General features: G+C 39.5%; 1 protein-coding gene across 3 annotated transcripts in view; it reads right to left on the bottom strand.

The window, feature by feature from the left end:
• Window positions 1-17,602, bottom strand: part of STK38 (serine/threonine kinase 38) — a 37,949-nt gene that overhangs the window by 6,718 nt on the left and 13,629 nt on the right. For all 3 annotated transcript variants that reach the window (XM_081040623.1, XM_081040624.1, XM_081040625.1), the window contains exons 4-9: window positions 17,238-17,360; window positions 15,390-15,473; window positions 11,033-11,156; window positions 8,578-8,732; window positions 5,077-5,179; window positions 4,179-4,240 (exon numbers count right to left, since the gene is read on the bottom strand). In XM_081040623.1, coding sequence (XP_080896749.1) covers window positions 4,179-4,240; window positions 5,077-5,179; window positions 8,578-8,732; window positions 11,033-11,156; window positions 15,390-15,473; window positions 17,238-17,360 — 651 coding nt within the window. The remainder of the gene's footprint in view (window positions 1-4,178; window positions 4,241-5,076; window positions 5,180-8,577; window positions 8,733-11,032; window positions 11,157-15,389; window positions 15,474-17,237; window positions 17,361-17,602) is intronic.

Here is a 17,602-nt window from a genome sequence, read left to right as displayed (position 1 = left end):
ATCTTCTCCCAGTCTGAGGCTTGTCATTTTTATTAGGATATTTTATTTTTTAATTTTCATTTATTTATTTATTTTTTTTAAGGACGGCGCAGCTTCCAGTGGCCTACGTGGGGATCGAACCGGCAACCTTGGTGTTATCAGCACCACGCTCTAACCAACTGAGCTAACCGGCCATTCCTTATTATGATTTTTCAAATAATGGAATATTTGTCGCATACCAAAATGTGTAATTATTAAATTATGAAGCGTAATAATGAAAATGAATACCCTTGGGTCCAACTGAAGAACTGAAATATAACCAGTGTCATTAAAACGAAGCATGTACTCCTGACCATCTCATCCTCCTATCTCTCCTAACCTCATGTTCAATTTGACCATTCCTCCGCTTTTAAAAATAAATTTAATTTTGCCACGTGTCTCTCTAAACGAGACCTTATTTAGATTTGTTTTTGAACTCTGTATAAGTGGTATCATTCTACATGTAGTCTTCTGCTGTTTGCTTTTTTCTCTCAATGTTTTGTCTATAAAATTGATTCATGATGTCATAAGTTGTCGTTCAATTTTTTTCACTGCTGTAAAATATGCTATTCCAGAATGTAACCATTTTCCTGTTGATGGACACTGGCTTATTTCCAATTTGTTTTCTATTATGAAAATGCAATAAACATTCTTATACAAGTCTCCTGGTTCACAGGTGCAAGAGTTTCTCCAGGACATATGACTAGGAGTACAAATGCTGGGTTGTAGGATATACAGATGAACTGTAAAATAATTCCAAAGTAGTTGAAACATGTGGCTGTCTTTTCCTTTATGTCTTTCAATATACAGAAGGTATTTTTCTTCAAAATAGTAAAATCAAATTTTTCTTTATCATACTTAAGAAATCCTTCTTTACTCTGAGGTCAAAAAGATATTACTATCCTGTATTTTCTTCCAAAATTTGCAGTTTTACTTTCCATCTACAACATATTTTGTGAATACTATCATGCAGAAATCCACTTTTTCCATAAATAATTGTACATTGTTTCCTTTCAAATACACATATTAAATAACATAAATAACAGTTTAAAAAAACAAAAGCTTTAAAGTCTGAAACGTGGATTGGGCCCTCCCCAAAGAGCAGAAATATTTTCATTCTAATTATAAAGGTTAAGAAACCACAGAAACCCTTCAATTTAGAGTCTAGATTTATTCCAGCAAAGCTGAATGTTAAGTAAATCTTATTTGTTCAAAGATTTCGATTATAAAACCAGAGACCTGTTGCCACAGCTAAAGAATTCCTTTGAGATGCTAAGGTGTTAAAAAATTCTTGGAGTTATAAAATATAGCCAAGAGCAGGCACAAAGCTGTGACACAAGGCCGTGCTTTCTCTGGGATGACAGCCCCGTGCCTCAGCTCACACTTCACCACACTGTTAGTACGGAGTGGGAAGTATTTCTATGCTAAGGACTGTCCCTTCCCAAACCTTTGTCTATTTTCCACACCAGGGTGTCCACCCACTCCAAGCTCTTAATACCTCAAATCTGTGCCCTCTTTTTCTTTCTTTTGTCTGGGTATTTACAGTATCAGTTAGAGTAACACTCTGGAAGAGCTTTGTTGGTTGTTAATAGTCCCTTCAAACACAGGATGTGTTCCAACTTATGATTTCATTTAGGGTTTTAGGGGAACTAAAGCAATTTCATTTCCTACTCTATCACTTCTGTAAATTCTACACTGAAAAAAAAAAAATTTGACAAAGATCAGATGCCCAGATATACTTCATCTCTGACCTCTATGGTTAAATAACTTAAAGCTGACACATACCTATTTCCTACACCAGTTACTGAGGCCTCCAAGGTTACCCAAGACCACATTTTAAAACATTATAACATGATTTAAACAGCCCATGGGTGAACCATAAGCCTCTACTTTATTCAGTAATTTTCAATGGACTGAAAAGTAACAGGCTGGGTGCAGCAATATGCTGGGCTTCACCTAGAGCAGTAAATTCATGGAAAGCTTTAACTCACATTAGCCTTCCAACTTGATATGAGCTGAATGGGATCACTTATGAAACATCAACAGCAGAGTTAATTGACCTTTTGAAGACTGAGAAGTGGCTTTTCTTCAAGTTATCAAAATAGGTAATCTGAGGATGACCTTAATACGTTTCCATTTCTACTACAGATAAAATAAAGAGGCAAGAACCTTAACCACAGCATGAGAACCTCAGCTTATTCAGATTTTTAAAAAAACCATTTTAAACTATTAAAGGACATTGAACTCCAAATACAGAAACTGTGAAATCTCCTTCTTTACAGATCTATAAATGGTTCCTAGTAAGTCTGACAGGCTCTTTTGGTGCTTGTCAACGAGCATAAAGCATAAGGATAATTTAAGGTTTTTAAGCTTAATTACCCCTCAAATAAATATTAGTACAGTGGCCAAAGGTTAAATCTTGGCTTGCTTTAAATAAAATCACAGAAGATTCCTTACCTCTTGTTAGATTCCAAAACATAGGTAAATATCAGTTTCCCAATGATGCAGGAGCTATTGTTTAAGAACCATCTTCCTTGGAGGGCCTCAACCTTCACCACACAGAATCACCCAGAGTCCTTTTAAAAATCAGATACCCAGACTATATACCCAAACCAACTGAATCAGCGTCTCTGGGGGTGCGACCCAGACATCAGTATGTTCGGAAGTTTCCCAGGTGATTCTGATGTGCAGCCAAGGTTAAGAGCTAATGTTCTATTGAGAGACATAATGGAAGCATATGACCAAATCTGCTCCTGACATTCCCTAACCCGCAACTAGCTATGTAAACACTTTTCAACCACATACAGAATCTAGACATTTAAAGGGGATCAGAGTTCCTAAGGAAAGGAGACTATGCTGTGACTATACCAAACTTAAGCATCCCCAAGTTATGGGAGAAAGATGATCAAAGATTAATTTCAGTTACTGCATCTCTAAAAGTGTTTAGTTTAAGTTAAGGCCTCTCCCAGGGCCCATGTTTAACATAAAAATCATAACACTCAAAGTGTGACCTGAGGCCCACTGATGGGCGTCAAATAAATTAAAAAAAAAAAAGCAAGCCTTTTCCTTTGATTCTTTCCTAAAGAATCCTACTGGTTTCCATTTTCACATATGACTGACACTTCTTACTAGGGACCTACTAAGTGAGCTATGAAAGATACTATAGAAACCTCTACTTCAATATAAAAAGCCTGGCTGAAAAGCAGTATCTGGCAAACCTGCCAAGTTACTACTGTACACCTTGCTAAGCAGAAATGCCGCCGTTTCTAAGTAACAGATGTGCACAAGCATCCTTCTGAGTTGGTCACACTGTCCACTGCTGCTATGCTCGCCTTCTAACGACCAGCTGTTAGTCTAGCTTTGCCCTCCCCAATTGTATTTGCTCTGGGTTTCTAGCAAAGCCTAAGTATGCGGTGATACACATTTCTATTATCCCTGGTCAATAATTTTCCAATAACTAGACATTAGGACATGTACACATACAATGTACTTCAAATATGAACCAATGAATCAGAATAAAAGTTTGCTACACAGCAACATTTCACTGGTGAATTTGGATTATTTAAATAACTTCCAACATACTATCAAGGTAAATCCAATAATGTTGTTTTTTAAACTTGTGGGCATAATTTTATGTTTATACACTCAAATACTTACAAAGTAAGTAATGAGCACTTCCCTTAAATTTCTCACCAATTTTTAACACCAAGTTGGAAAGGGTGGAGTAGGTAAATTGAGGAGTCTTGATCTGCCGAAGTCAATCAAATTTTAAAAGTTTGAGGACCACTGCCTTAAGGCCCTGGGGAGGTATCTGTACTTAGTTTCATTTTGAGAGACTCCTGCTTCAATATCACCCCTTTACCACTATAAAAAGAGAGAAAAGGTAGGACAGGAAGGAAAGGGGTTGTCACCAATATAAAAGGCCAGAGTGAGGTCATCCACTGAAAATGTCACAACCAAAACAACCTCATGTTATCTGCCCTCCTTCAAAAGATTACTTTTGGGGCTACCAACATAATAACACTGCTCTATTAAGGTCATCTTAAAAAGCAAGGGATGGATATGCTGCAAACATTTATCCAATGCAAATTTATGTGCATATTTTTTGTACACATTCGTACTTGGTTTGTAGCACATAAGAAGCTACAGGTATGACTTACTAGCTGACGTCTATTTCTTTTCCAGGTTTCTGCTTTCCTTTTGGAGTTCATGTTCTGGAAAGCTAAAAGGAGAGAAAACAAGTTCTAATCAAAGTTCAGACAGGAATGTTTACTACTCTTTTAGGCTCTGATTCAAACCACATGAGACCCTAAGGTCTGCTCATCAATAACTCTGATGACACATCTCCCAGCAAGCCTGTCAGTCCAAATCGGAGGCTCTGGAGCATTTACTCAAAGCTCACACAACGAGAGCTGAAACAGCCCTTCCATGTGGATCACGTGGCCAGAGAGGACACGGACAGGTCTTAACCAGAATTACAGGGAATTTACTCAGAATTACAGGAAATTCAGTCTCATCAGAAGCAAAGGTCCTAAAGTGGACCTAAAATATTCACAATTTCTCAAAATTACCATCCAATTTCCAAGAGTAATAACTGTTACATAATCAGAGCCTTCTGAATTTATAATACATTATTTGACATAAGCTCCACTTAGATGAATTGTAATTTTACTCCATAAAATTTTGATAGTGCCAGAATGAAAGTAACACTCATAAAGGTAAATCCCTTTCTGCCATGACAGAAAGAAGCACCGAGGATAAATCTCCTGTGGAACTGTTCCCAGGACTTTTTCCTCTACGACCCCAAATTCCTCCCCAGGAACCTTCTCAGGAGAGCTCCGAGACAAGCTCTTTCCAACACCTATCTTAACACCTTTGGTGGCACTCATCTTGCCTCACCGTACACAAATCACAGGCAAACCTGGGAAGATTTGTTTAACTCTCAGAAGACTCAAAGTGAGAATCTCCTCACCTGTCCTGCATATTTTGGTTACCAGGGGAACAGCTCTTCTAGGCCCAGCTAAGGGATAAAAAGATTAACATCACCGTTAAACTTACTGAAATCACTGGGGAGGCTGTGGTTCAGATTCCTATAAAATTCTGTCCTATGTGCTTTCTTCAGTCCGGTACAAAGGCCAAAGTCAGAAAGTTTCACATGGCCCTACGGGGAAGGAGAAACAAGATGATGGATGGATGAACATTCATGGACGTGGAACAGAACATTCACTTCTCCAGCGCCATTACAGCGCCATAGCCAAAGTTTGCCACCCTTTTTTCTTTTATTACTGGGAAAAATATATAATAGCAAGTAAAATTTTAAAAGATCACCCAAATCCTGTTATACTAATAAAGTATCCTCATTTTTATTATCTTGTTTTTGTCCAAATATAAATTTTTAAACATAGTTGAACCCTCCAGGGCATCTACAGATAATTTTACAACTTCTTAAACGAAGTCAAATATTCTTTGGTTTCTATATAGTCTTCAAAATTACCATTTTTAATGTTTACAGATAATCCTCAAATGACTTACTTACATCCTTGTTTACCCAGCCATCCCCCAATACCTCAATTTCCAATTGCTCACTCCATTTCCAATTCTTCACTCGCATGTAATTGGATTACAAGAAACCCTGTGACTGAGAGCCTGTGTTCCCAACCCTTACCCTGCCTGGTACAGAAGATAGTCTTAATGAATGGTTGTTAAATAAGGAGTAAATGAACAAATCTTGGTTCATATAGCTTGAATTATTTCATTTGGATAAATTCCAAGGAGTAAACTATTCCAAACACTAAGAGAATAAACTTAATTACATAGTTCTTGATAAATGTTGCCATACTGCATTCCAATCACGACTCTGACTCTATCATTCCCTTCAGGAAAAACTCACACCTTGGGCCAGACACCATAAACTGTACTGTCTCGTTTATAACTCTTAAGCCACACCTCCCAGACTTAGTCATGAAACGGCTTGCTGGGAAAATGGCAGAACCAAAGCCAGAAATCAGCATGCTCTTTCTCCCCAGACCAGGATTACCCACCCTCTCCAATCCCCTGATCTCATCCTGTTTACCTAGCCATCCCTCAATACCGGACGCTCTCTCCATTTCCAATTCTTCACTCTCATGTAATGTGCATTACAAGCAACCCTGTGACAGAGAAGGTCTCCAATGCCCTGATCTCATCTGGAAAATGGGGACAATGACGTCTTGCTGGCAGGAATGATGAGGATGAATGTATACAAGGCTCCTAACCTGCTGCCTGGCACATAACTAGCCCTAAGAAACAGGCAGGTGTTCTTGAAGCGGTAAAATTTTAAGTAGAGAAGGAGGTAAAACCAAAAATACGGGATGGAATCCTGATGCTCAGAGAGCTACAAGCTCAAGGCCACACAACAACAAGGGGTGTGGCTGCCGTTTGAGCATCACTGATTTCAACATCTGTGGTCTTGCCCTGATAACTAACTGCCTTCAGGCCCTAATAAACAAAGGTCCCAGGGTACAAGGCTAGAGGAGCTTGCTCCTTTCGGTCAGGTTTTATGTTGTTTTGTTTGGTTTTTAAAGAAATCCCATTAGGTTTGGCTGTGTGCACATGCGCAACAAGCTAAACCGCCAAACAAAGACAGCTTTGAGACTATTAACCTGATCTTTTTTTTTTAAGATCTGCAAATAACTTGTTCTACAAGCTAAGGAACAGAGTTTAATTTGTAGTTCTCATAATGACATGTTTTACCAGGACTCCACTAAGAAAGGAGTGACTTACAGAGCAGTGCCTGGAGCTGCTAGTCTAGCCTAGATTTTCAGTTTCAGGGAATTTTGTAGCTATTCTGAGTATACAGCAAAAACACAAAACTACATTTTCACTTCTACAATCTACATGGCTGACCACATAAATGAGCTCGCTTGTGAGAACATTTTCCTACAAGTGTGGGTTAGTGTATTACAGAGAACAAATCTGCACCTAGCGGGGTGCATTCCTCCTCAGCTAGATTGAGTCCCCGAATTCTTGACCTTCAATCTCCGCTGGACCTGAACATACGCGCAGACTACAGGGTACAAGAAAGCCAGCACTAAGGCACCTGGGGTACAGGGTCCGGGGACGTGAACCCAAGACCACACAAAGCAGGGCCAGAGCTTCATTACAATTATATAGGAACTTAATCACATCGAAGCATACTCCCATATACATAAACATTTTAAAAGCAGAATATCTAGCTATTTACTTTTAAGATGCTAACTGTATATAAATTATTGATGCAAACAGGAAACTTATTAAAGCTATTACACTAAAATAGTGGTTATCTTTGAAAGAGAATAGGTAGTTTTCTTCTTTATAACTCTCTGCATTGTTCAATTTTGCTACTATATGTGTGCATTATTCTTTTTTTGTTGAACCTTTAATAGTATATACATATAAATCACCCAAAAGTATGCAACTATAGAATGACAGAGCTGTGTTTGAAATGAGGGCTTTAAAAGAACAGGGTTTTTTAAAACAGCCTTCTGGTTGTTCTTGAAGACTAAAATACACACACACAAATATAAATACACACATATATAAATGCGTTATGTATACATGTGTATATATGTATGTATGCTTATATGTATGTATGTAGGGGGTGAATGTGAAAGGACCGAACAGTTATCGTAGGCTTTTTTCTCATAATGAAGAAAAAGGCTATTAATCAGAAGAAATTGTCTGACAAACCTCCTGCCCTCTTGAAACAGAAAGATAAAGGTTTTCAAAGAAAGTAGACCAAAATTTCAATTTTTTTCAAAGATAGAAAGCAAGTGACCAGCTAGAAAAAAAAATATCCTTGGAATTAAATTTACTTTTCTACTTAAAAGAAAAATTCAGCCTAGACAACAATTCAGTGTAACAGAATCTAACATTCTGAAATTTTAGAGCTGGAAGGAACTTTGGAACGTCTCTGGATCAATATATTCACTTTAGAGGTAAGTGAGGCCCAGAGGGCATAGGCCAGCAATCTAGCAGCATAGGGATTCTCTCCTGATTTGCTGTGAGTTTAAGAACCAAACAACTAACATCATTTGCATGTCTAACGATAAATATGAAGAGGCCACTACAAAGGCTGAGCGGGCCTCTTTAAGCAGAAGGCATAAGATGTGGGACCTACACTTTGCGACAGCGCTTCTGCCGCTGCTGTGCCTTATGTCCTGGTTCTTGGCCGGGTTCACCTGATGAGGCTGCCCAACAGGGGGGTTCTCAGTAGGTGACGCATCTGTAGAGCTAACTGTATGCTAAGAGAAGGGGACTGTCTTTGACGTTGTTACAAAATAACCTTTCTAATCACTTTTACTCTTAATCATTTTCAAAAATGTCCTTTATTTTTAAGAAAAACATTCAATTGAATTATAGAATCATAAGCCTTTCAGAGAAAGGAAGTTAATGGCAAACTTACTTGGAGAGAGAGAGACAGAGATAGACAGACACACACAGGTAGGTCCCGGCCCCACAGGCAGCACAGGAGCTAAAGCAGAAGCTGCTCAGGTCGGTGAACACATGCAGTCCTGCTGCTACCCCCCACCCCCAGGGTACCTTGCTGTCCAGGAGAAGGTTGTCTGGCTTGATGTCTCTGTGGATGAATCCGAGTTGGTGGATGGAGTCTATGGCTAATACTGTTTCTGCTATATAAAACTGAGTCTCCTCTTCTGTCAGGGTGTCTTTCTTCATCAGTAGGGTCATCATGTCCCCTGGAAACGAGATACAAAACCACCACACACACATGCACACACGCGTATGAGTACACACACACACAGACACACACACACACCACATAAGTGCCAGTTTTCAGATCTGACTCCACTATCTGCCAACATAAGGCAGGGCTAAACAGACCTGTGCTGTGTTCCAGAGACTGACCCACACTGCCACTCTGGGTGGAAACGGTAAGCAGTTTCCAACATTTAAAAGGTCAAATTCACAGCCATGGAGAGCAAAGCCCTTTCACCCAAGCTACCTGATGCTGACCACTAAGCTAGGATTTCCATTTCACTTTAAGAGAGAAAAAGGAAATTTCTCTGACACCGAAAAACTAAATTTGCTTAGAATAAATTTTGAACTGGGGAAAAAAGCTACTTCACTTTTAAATTTGTCTGCACAAATATCTGCAAACTTCTCTATACCTAGAACCAAATGGCAATGTCCACACTGTTTTGCTGTTGTTACAGAGAGAGGCTGAAGTGCCAAACCAAATGTAAACATTTTGGGAGGCTGAAAACAAGCTCTCCAATTTCTGCTTACAATAACTAAACATAAACAAATAAAAAGGTGGGATTTTAGATACCAAAGTGCTAGTCAACAAAAAATAAAAATAAATTGAAAATGCTCCATACTAGAATGTGTAATAGCTGCCTCCAAAACATGTACACTGAACACTTCCCAAGATCAGTGGGGTTTTTTTCCCTCTGGTATCTTATTATAGATATTTAAAGATACACCAACATGCTTTATGCAATTTATACAACACAGTACCAGTAGTTTAGCAGTTAAAGATAACCTCCTTAGTTTTCCGCAGTCAAAATATAATTATTTCTGCTCAATACCAGCAACATAAAACGGCAAATAACAGATTCTGGTCCTAACTCAACGCTTAGACAAAAGCAAAGCAAAGAAAATATACGTAAGTAGTTTAAAGCTCAGAGAAATAGGAAAGATTTAGTTTAGATCGCAAATAAAGCCACTTATGTTAGAAAATAGGGGAAAGAGAAAGAAACCTCGAATTTTAACAGAGCATCATGCAGCTTTTAGAATTTCATTTCATTTATAACTTTGGGGGAATTTTTGTACTTTTAGAAAAAAGTAGATATTTTACCCCCAGGCAAAAATCAAGCCATTTATTAAAATGCTCTCTTTTTTGACCTAAGACTTGAAAAATAAGAATCCCTAATCACTCCCGGCAGCCACACATTCAATCTGGAGGCACACCAGCGACAGGGGCACGCACTCCGGCCGGCTCTAAGGCAGCGATGTGGCCTTACAGGTGGCACAGGAGCGCAGCCAATGGCCTCACCTGTGCGAGCTCGCCCAGCCGATCAGAGAGCTCAGGCCAGATGGTATATGGCTCTGCAGGCCAGCTCCACCGAGTGCAAAGGGCGGGTCCCGGAGACATGAGAGGATACGGAAGATAGAGCAGGTAAGGCTCCAGGAGACCCATGTTAGGGGGCTGGTGACCGAGCTGGTTCTTACTCCTATTTAACTGGCAACTAAATAATGAAAAGTTTCTCCTCATTCTATCACATCCTTTTCTGACCTTCATCAATTTTAAATAAAAAAATTATTGATGACCCTAGGTCTAAACTAAAGGTTGTCACAAGATCAAAATATGATGTCACAATTATATTTGCTTTGCTACAGAACCAAAGAAAGAAAAAGCTCTTTCTTTTTCCCACTAGAGTTTCCTCATAGCTCATCTGCTCACTGGGAAAGAAACTGTGTTCCCCAGAACAGATGGCATGCCCTGCTCTGGGTTTACTTTGGAGCTGTCTCAGGAGACACACATGCTGAGCTACATAACACTGGAAATCTCAGAAATGAGAAACTTCTGGCTACTGATTCTGGCTACTGATCCAGGTAATGAGAAATTCACTCCTTATTCACATAAGTTATAGAAAAAGAAACCAAAACGTTGAAGCAAAGAATGTTATCATTTCAATTTTGTCACTTGGGCAACTGATTATACATGATTCCCATTGACAGGAGAGCAGGCAGAGTCCCTAGTTTATTCCTATATATTTAGAAAGAAAAAGAAAAGAAAGAAATGTCCATCTGAAATCATGAGAATGCATGAGAAGGTTACTTTTATGACACTAAGAATTGTAGAGAGGCACCCGGCACCCCAGCACAAGACAGGTTACTGACTTCCTTTACAGACCTAAAAAAGATACAGAAAGTAATGGTGAGCACGATTAAAAGCAGAAAGGAGGGTTAATTGAGGTGAGAGAGAAACCACAGAACAAAAAGGAAAAATGACCTTTCATCGTCAAGTCATTACCTCCAGGCAGGAACTCCATGATTAGGTAGAGGTTTAGCTTATCCTGAAAACTATAGAACATTTTCACAACCCACAAACTGTCTGCCTCCACTAGAATGTCACGTTCCGCACGAATGTGGCCAACCTGGAGGTATACGCATTTGATTAATGACAAGCTTGCTCTGCTTTATTAGACGGTATATTTGTTTAAACAATGTAAATACTATTTTGAGTATTCAATTGTGATGATGCAAAACATCTCATTTATGGTTAGGCAAAGCTACGAACTCAAAATTGATAACATTTGACTTGAAGGTATTCAGTAATGAAACTTCAGTGATGACAGGCTTAAAAAAATGGCAAAATGAAAGGCTTTAATGCAAATGGCAACTTTAACAGTGCTATAAATTGAATCCCTGATTAGTTAAAATTACCATTATTTTGCATATCTTTTTGTTCTAATACAGGAGTGCCCCCCTTATCTGGGAGGGATATGTTCCAAGACCCCCAGTGGATGCCTGAAACCAAGGGTAACACAGAACCCTACACATACTGTGCTTTCTCTGATGCACATATACATACCTATGAAAATGTTTAATTTATAAATTAGACACAAGTGGAGGTTAACAATAACTAATAATAAAATAGAAATTATAACAATATATAAGAAATAAAAGTTATGTGAATATGGTCTCTCCCTCTCTCTCTCTCAAAGTATCTTATTGTACTGAACACACCTTCTCACTTAAAGGTAGCACGTCACACCTTCCCTTTGGCATCCCTGAATTGCCAGTATTGCTGCTCTTGTGCTTTGGGGCCATTAAGTAAAGTAGAGGTTACTAGAACGCAGGCAGGGCCATACCATGAAAGTCAGTGTGATAGCCCAGATGCCACTGAGTGACTAACGGCAGGTCGTGTACACAGCGTGGAGACGCTGGACAAAGGGATGAATCACGTCCCAGGCGGGCCTGAGTAGGATGGTGCAAGATTTCATCATGCTATTCAGAAGAGTGTGCAATTTCAAACTTATGAACTGTTTATTTCTGGAATTTTCCATTTAATATTTTCAGACCACAGTTGACCACGGGTAGCTGAAACTGCGGAAAGTCAAACTGCAGATAAGGGGGGATTACTGTAATCTTTTATGATAAAAATTAGTCTCAAGATGAGACTCTAAACAAGTCCTGGCTCCGGTCTGCAAAGGTACCTGCAATGACAGCGCCCTGGTTGACAGTTCTAGAATTCTAAGATACCACAGCATTTGGTTCACCTGTACACAGAGTATGTGCGCAATCAATTCTCAGTGAATTGAAATATAAGAACACCTAAGAAAAGTTACAGATTCAAATTTATGACATTTCCAGTTTTCTACATTTACTGAAATAATCTAGGTAAGGAGACCAAGTTGCCGAAAGTTTGGGAGAAACAGTAGAATTACATCATTAAAATAACGTTTTATTATCAAATTTATCTTATCTAGTTTAAATATAGAATAGTAATCAAAACAGTGCGGCAGATTATCAAATCCCGCCCCCTTTCCTCTTACGTAAGTGCCACAAAATGCAAAGCGGGGTTGAATGAGATCTAACTGTATTAAATCCAGTCCCATCCTTGAATAGAGGTTTAGGTCCTAACATACCCTCCAGGGCTTGAGTTTTACCATATGTTTGAGGTAAAGATGCACCACGGGTCAGAGACTGAAGCTTCTGTTGGCAAACTCAGCCATGGTTGTTGTTTTGTTTGACACAAAGCCCTATATGCTTGTTTTAGTGGAATGTCTTTAGCAAAGCCAGGTACTCACTTCCATTTGGACACAGGCCCCACCTCTCTGTCCTGTCTTATTCCCAACCTGCTTCATTCTTCCGCGCTAACTCCCAGGGGCCTGAAGGCATTTGAGTTAACATACTACTTGAGTTTTCTGTCTCTACTAAAATTGTTCTTCGGGAAATTTTAAAATAAAAGTAAACTTACATTTTTACATCTCTACTTACAGTAAGAGGATGGGAAAAATGGAAGGGAGATAAGAACAGTGCTATGAAATCATAAAGCAGCCAAGTTAAGCATCTGCTTTTTCTCAGCTTCATACAGATACAAAGCTTTTGGGAAACACTGATGCCACTTGCTGAACTTCAGCTGTGGCTGTGACCCAGTCATTACCAGAGGCGAAGGCTGTACAGGCAGCCAGCCTGCACCTGCCTCTGCAGCCCCTGCTCCTCATAAGGAGCCAGAGAAAAGACGAGGCGCTACTGCTACCACTTATCACTCACCCTGGAGGACAGAATGGTGACTGAGATATTCCCTGTTTGTCATGGGGAATGTTACAGGCACTGTGAGCACACTTTCCCCTTCTCTCCTGGGCTGAAACAGCAGCTGGGAACCTCAGGATCTGGAGTGGAGTCGGGTGAATACAAGGTAAGAGACCGAAGAGCCAGAGGTGCAGCTCACTCCAGAGGTTCCCTTCCTTCTGTCCCATAAATATTTAATGGGGTGGGGAATTACATGCTAGTTGCTATCCCGGGCACTGGGAAGCAGAGATAAAAGACAGTCTTTTGTCCCATACTAACGCTACACTGGCTAACGCTATACTGGCATTACAATTGGAGGTTTTCCTTTTGTACTGAAGAAACTAGCGAAATGCTGGTCTGTTCTCCTTTAAAGTTTTTCCAGGTAGCAAAAATATCCGCCCTGTGAGATGAGGCAACAATCTGAACTCTCACTGGGTAGCTTTAATTCTCGTTCAGTTTAGTAAAAGCAAACAAAAAACATTTCCTCTATAAGGCACCTAACCTACAAAAAGTCAGGCTCTGAATCTCAACTTTGTCAGCCCTGCCCAAAGGCGATGGGTGTGCCCTGGTCTGCTTCCAGTCTCACCTTGCACAGACTTGCTGCTTGCTTCTTCAGCATGGCTGACCCAGGAAGTCTGTGGCCAGAAACTTTAACGTGACTATCCTGAGATCAAACCTAAGGAGTGGAGTCCAACAGCAAGATGGACTCTGGTTCTAATTCTCACAGACATTTCCTTTACTTTCACGTAGAAAAAGTTTAGAAATTAATTTTGAAGAAGGTACGATATTTGAGAAAATGTTTTTACAAAATGTTTTTAATCCAGTTACCATGCTGGGCAACTGGCACATACTATTAAAGATTAATAAGTGAGAATAAACTTCTTTATAATTTTATTCTGAACACTAATTATTTGATAAAGAAAAGTCTTGAGACTTGGTTAAACTTATAGGAAACATGTCTTGTAAAACTTACTTGTGAAATACAAAATATACTAATAAATACAGCTTTATATTTTCCTTTTCAAGATCAAGTGAAACGCTCTGTGTCTACACCCACACCACACACTAACTTTGAGATAATACATAAACAGGGCTTTGGCATTTTTAACAAGGTTGGTGTTAGTATATACTGTCTGAAGATTTACCGCCAGGGTACTTGATATTCTCAACTGAAATTCCTGGCTGTCTAAAGCTTCTGGGTGACATGAAAATGAAAGACAAAATATAAATTCCAAGTTTCGAGCTGGCACGTAAGTGACGCCTCAGTGGTTATACCTCCTCTCAAGAGGCAGAAAGGACTGGGTGTGGGGCCCGTCTCCATCCCTGCTCTTGGGCTCTGTATCCAAAGCCGTCCCTGCGTGAGGGCCTCTCTTTGCCTTCCTGCAGCATCTGATCTTTTACAAGACAGTTGCGGGCATCACCCACTACAATCTGTTCTTAAGCAACCAGCTAAACTAAAGTAGATTTGAAGAAAGTCTGCATTCTCGTTTTTAATATACTGTCCAATATTTAAAATTTATTTTGCATACGGTATGTTTTCATCTTATAAATCTATCTACAAAGTAAGTTCGGGTTTTAGAAAGCATTCTTAATCATTAAAGAAAGAATGTTCTCTTTTAGGTAGCACTGAACTTCTCAGAAGACCCAACTTTGGTTTCAGTGTACAGCATGAAGTATATTGAGACACATTTTAGATTGCAAATTCCAAATTCTAATTCCTAAGCCTCAGTTCCAAAGTATATATACAATTCTATCTCTCAGTATTCAGTAAGGAACATGCTACCACACCAAGTGTGACCTCAAAACAAGACTCCTCATGACAAGGACAACTGGTGATTAACTGGGAAATATAAATAGCAGATGCTTCTCTAATAGATTTTTAAAAGACTGCACATAACATGTAGGCATTATCTGTACTTTTAAAATATATGTAAGTACTTCTTTATTGGAGAAAGAAAAATATTATATGTATATTCATACATGACAGCTAAAGAAAACTATGAGAATATACATTTCAATTAAGCAAAAAAAGAACAGTTTTAGCAGACAAAAAGTTCATAAGCTGACTAAAATCACTGTTTTTAGTGTTTTACCTGCTCTTTTTCAAGCATATCTGCTTTACGGAGTATTTTCATTGCATATACATGCCCTGTATCTTTCTTCTGAACAAGCCGCACCTAAAAGTTATAAAAAAAATGCCAAGTTAAAAGTTCACACTGCCAAGCTAACGCTTTCATGTGTTATAGGAAGTACCGTGTTTCCCCGAAAATAAGACCTAGCCGGACAATCAGCTCTAATGCATCTTTTGGAGCAAAAAACAATATAAGACCCAGTCTTGACAAGCAAAAATTAATATAAGACCCAGTCTTGACGAATAAAAATTAATTTAAGACCCAGTCTTACCTAATTTTTGCTCCAAAAGATGCAATAGAGCTGATTGCCTGGCTAGGTCTTATTTTCGAGGAAACACGGTAATATTTAAGCTGAAAAAGTACTGCAATTTTAATATAAGCAACCAGCGATAACAAAGCAGAAGAAAATGCTTTTTGATGTTACAAAATGGGTATGTTGCACACAGTGGAGTCCTCAAACATCTCCGTATATGAACAGCTCGGGCTGCCTCACTCGACAAATCAATCAAATTTAAAACCCTCACATTTGAATTTAAGGACTCCTTAAACCTGTGGCACATCATGCAATCAGCCCAGAAAACCTAAGTAAACGATAACAGCAATGTTTAAAACGATAGCAAAATCTCAAGCCTAGGAAAAATGTCTGAAGAATATACCCCTAAAATGTATAATTAGGGAAATGGGGTTTTAGGGTTTCCTTTCTCTTTTTAATTTCCCAGTGTTTTTTAGAGAGAACAGATAAATAGACAAAAAGAAAATTAGTGGTCTACAACCTGAAGAAAACCTCCTTGGCAATTCCCTGCCCATCGTCCCCCACCTCTCCCAAGATATGGATGTTTTCTTCTCCCTGCACCTTTCTTCATGTTTTTCCTGATTGAGTCCCACGTCCCTTCCTCAACGAACAGAAACCGAGTTAGAGGTGGTATTGTACCTTTCCCTCTCTTAAGGGGCCAACCGGGATTCTGAACACGGAGGGATCAATTTAATCTTTCACCTGCGCTTCTGAATATGCATTCATACTTCCCCGAGGTATTGGTCTTTAAAAATATGCTGCTCTTTTTACACAAAGATAATGAAACTACTACGTCAGTAGGTCGTCCACTTTGGATGCTTTCGTTAATGGGGATGACCTTGTGGGCCCATTCAAACCATCCCCAACAGACCGCTCTCTGGTGACCAAAGAGGATGCATTTGCAAGACTCACTGGGACAAAAGCACACGTTTTCAACTTCCTACCACTACTTATGTAACGCATGGCTGCAAACGCTGTCTCCTGGGGCCATGTATTCAAAGCTGTACCAATCTGACAGGAAGAATAAAGGGTGGAGATAAGTTGTGAGTTTGCTCCTAGCGAGACCATGTGGTACTGAGCAAAACAAATGTTTTAAGACCAGGGAGACCTGGGCCCAACTTCTGGTACCATTCATTGCTCATTGGCTATGTGACACTGCAACATTATATATCCCCTGTGAGTCATCCATCGTACGAATTATTGCCATGATTATAGGAGAGAAACACTCAGTGAATAATAACTATTAATTTCCTTCTACCTTTCAGTTCTCCCTCTAGATCAATACTTAAAGCAGCAACATCATTTCTGCCAAAACAGAACAATCAGGGATCAGGGACAATGAGAGGGGAAGAAAGAGAGAAGGAGGACAGAGCAGTTAAGACGTGGGGCTGTCACGCTTGACTCACCTACCCCGTATTTCAGTTCTAGCAACAATCATGAGCTTGTGGTATATTAGAAGCTTTCAAGTTCTGGGGTATTTTTGTACTTGATAAGCAGCTGTGTGTTTTGGTTTTTACCTCACCAAATGCTCCTCTTCCTATTACTTTTAAGGATTCAAAATCTTCCAATCCAAGTCTTGTTCTCTTCAAACGAAGAAATTCAGTTTCCTTCCGAGCATGTGCTGATCTCCTCAGTCGTTTCTAACGTGTAAATAAAGGGGGAGAGAGATGGAAAGGGGAGGAGTTGAAATTCTGCCAGCTCTGCAACAGAGTCCTATTTGTGGTCTGACCCATCTGGAACACAGGACCACACCAGACTAAGCACAATCTTTTCTCACATGAAAGCACCCCAGAGGACCCTTAAGAAGTCAATTCTCTCTTCCCCGGCCTTCAGACTCAGTGACCAAACCATACTGAACAGATGGTGCTTCCTCTGTGGACTC

Source organism: Rhinolophus hipposideros (genome assembly GCF_964194185.1).
Source record: "Rhinolophus hipposideros genome assembly, chromosome: 3".
In the NCBI taxonomy this organism is placed as follows: Eukaryota; Metazoa; Chordata; class Mammalia; order Chiroptera; family Rhinolophidae; genus Rhinolophus; species Rhinolophus hipposideros.
Note: the sequence above shows the minus strand (reverse complement) of the source record. Positions and strands in the feature narration are given on the sequence as shown.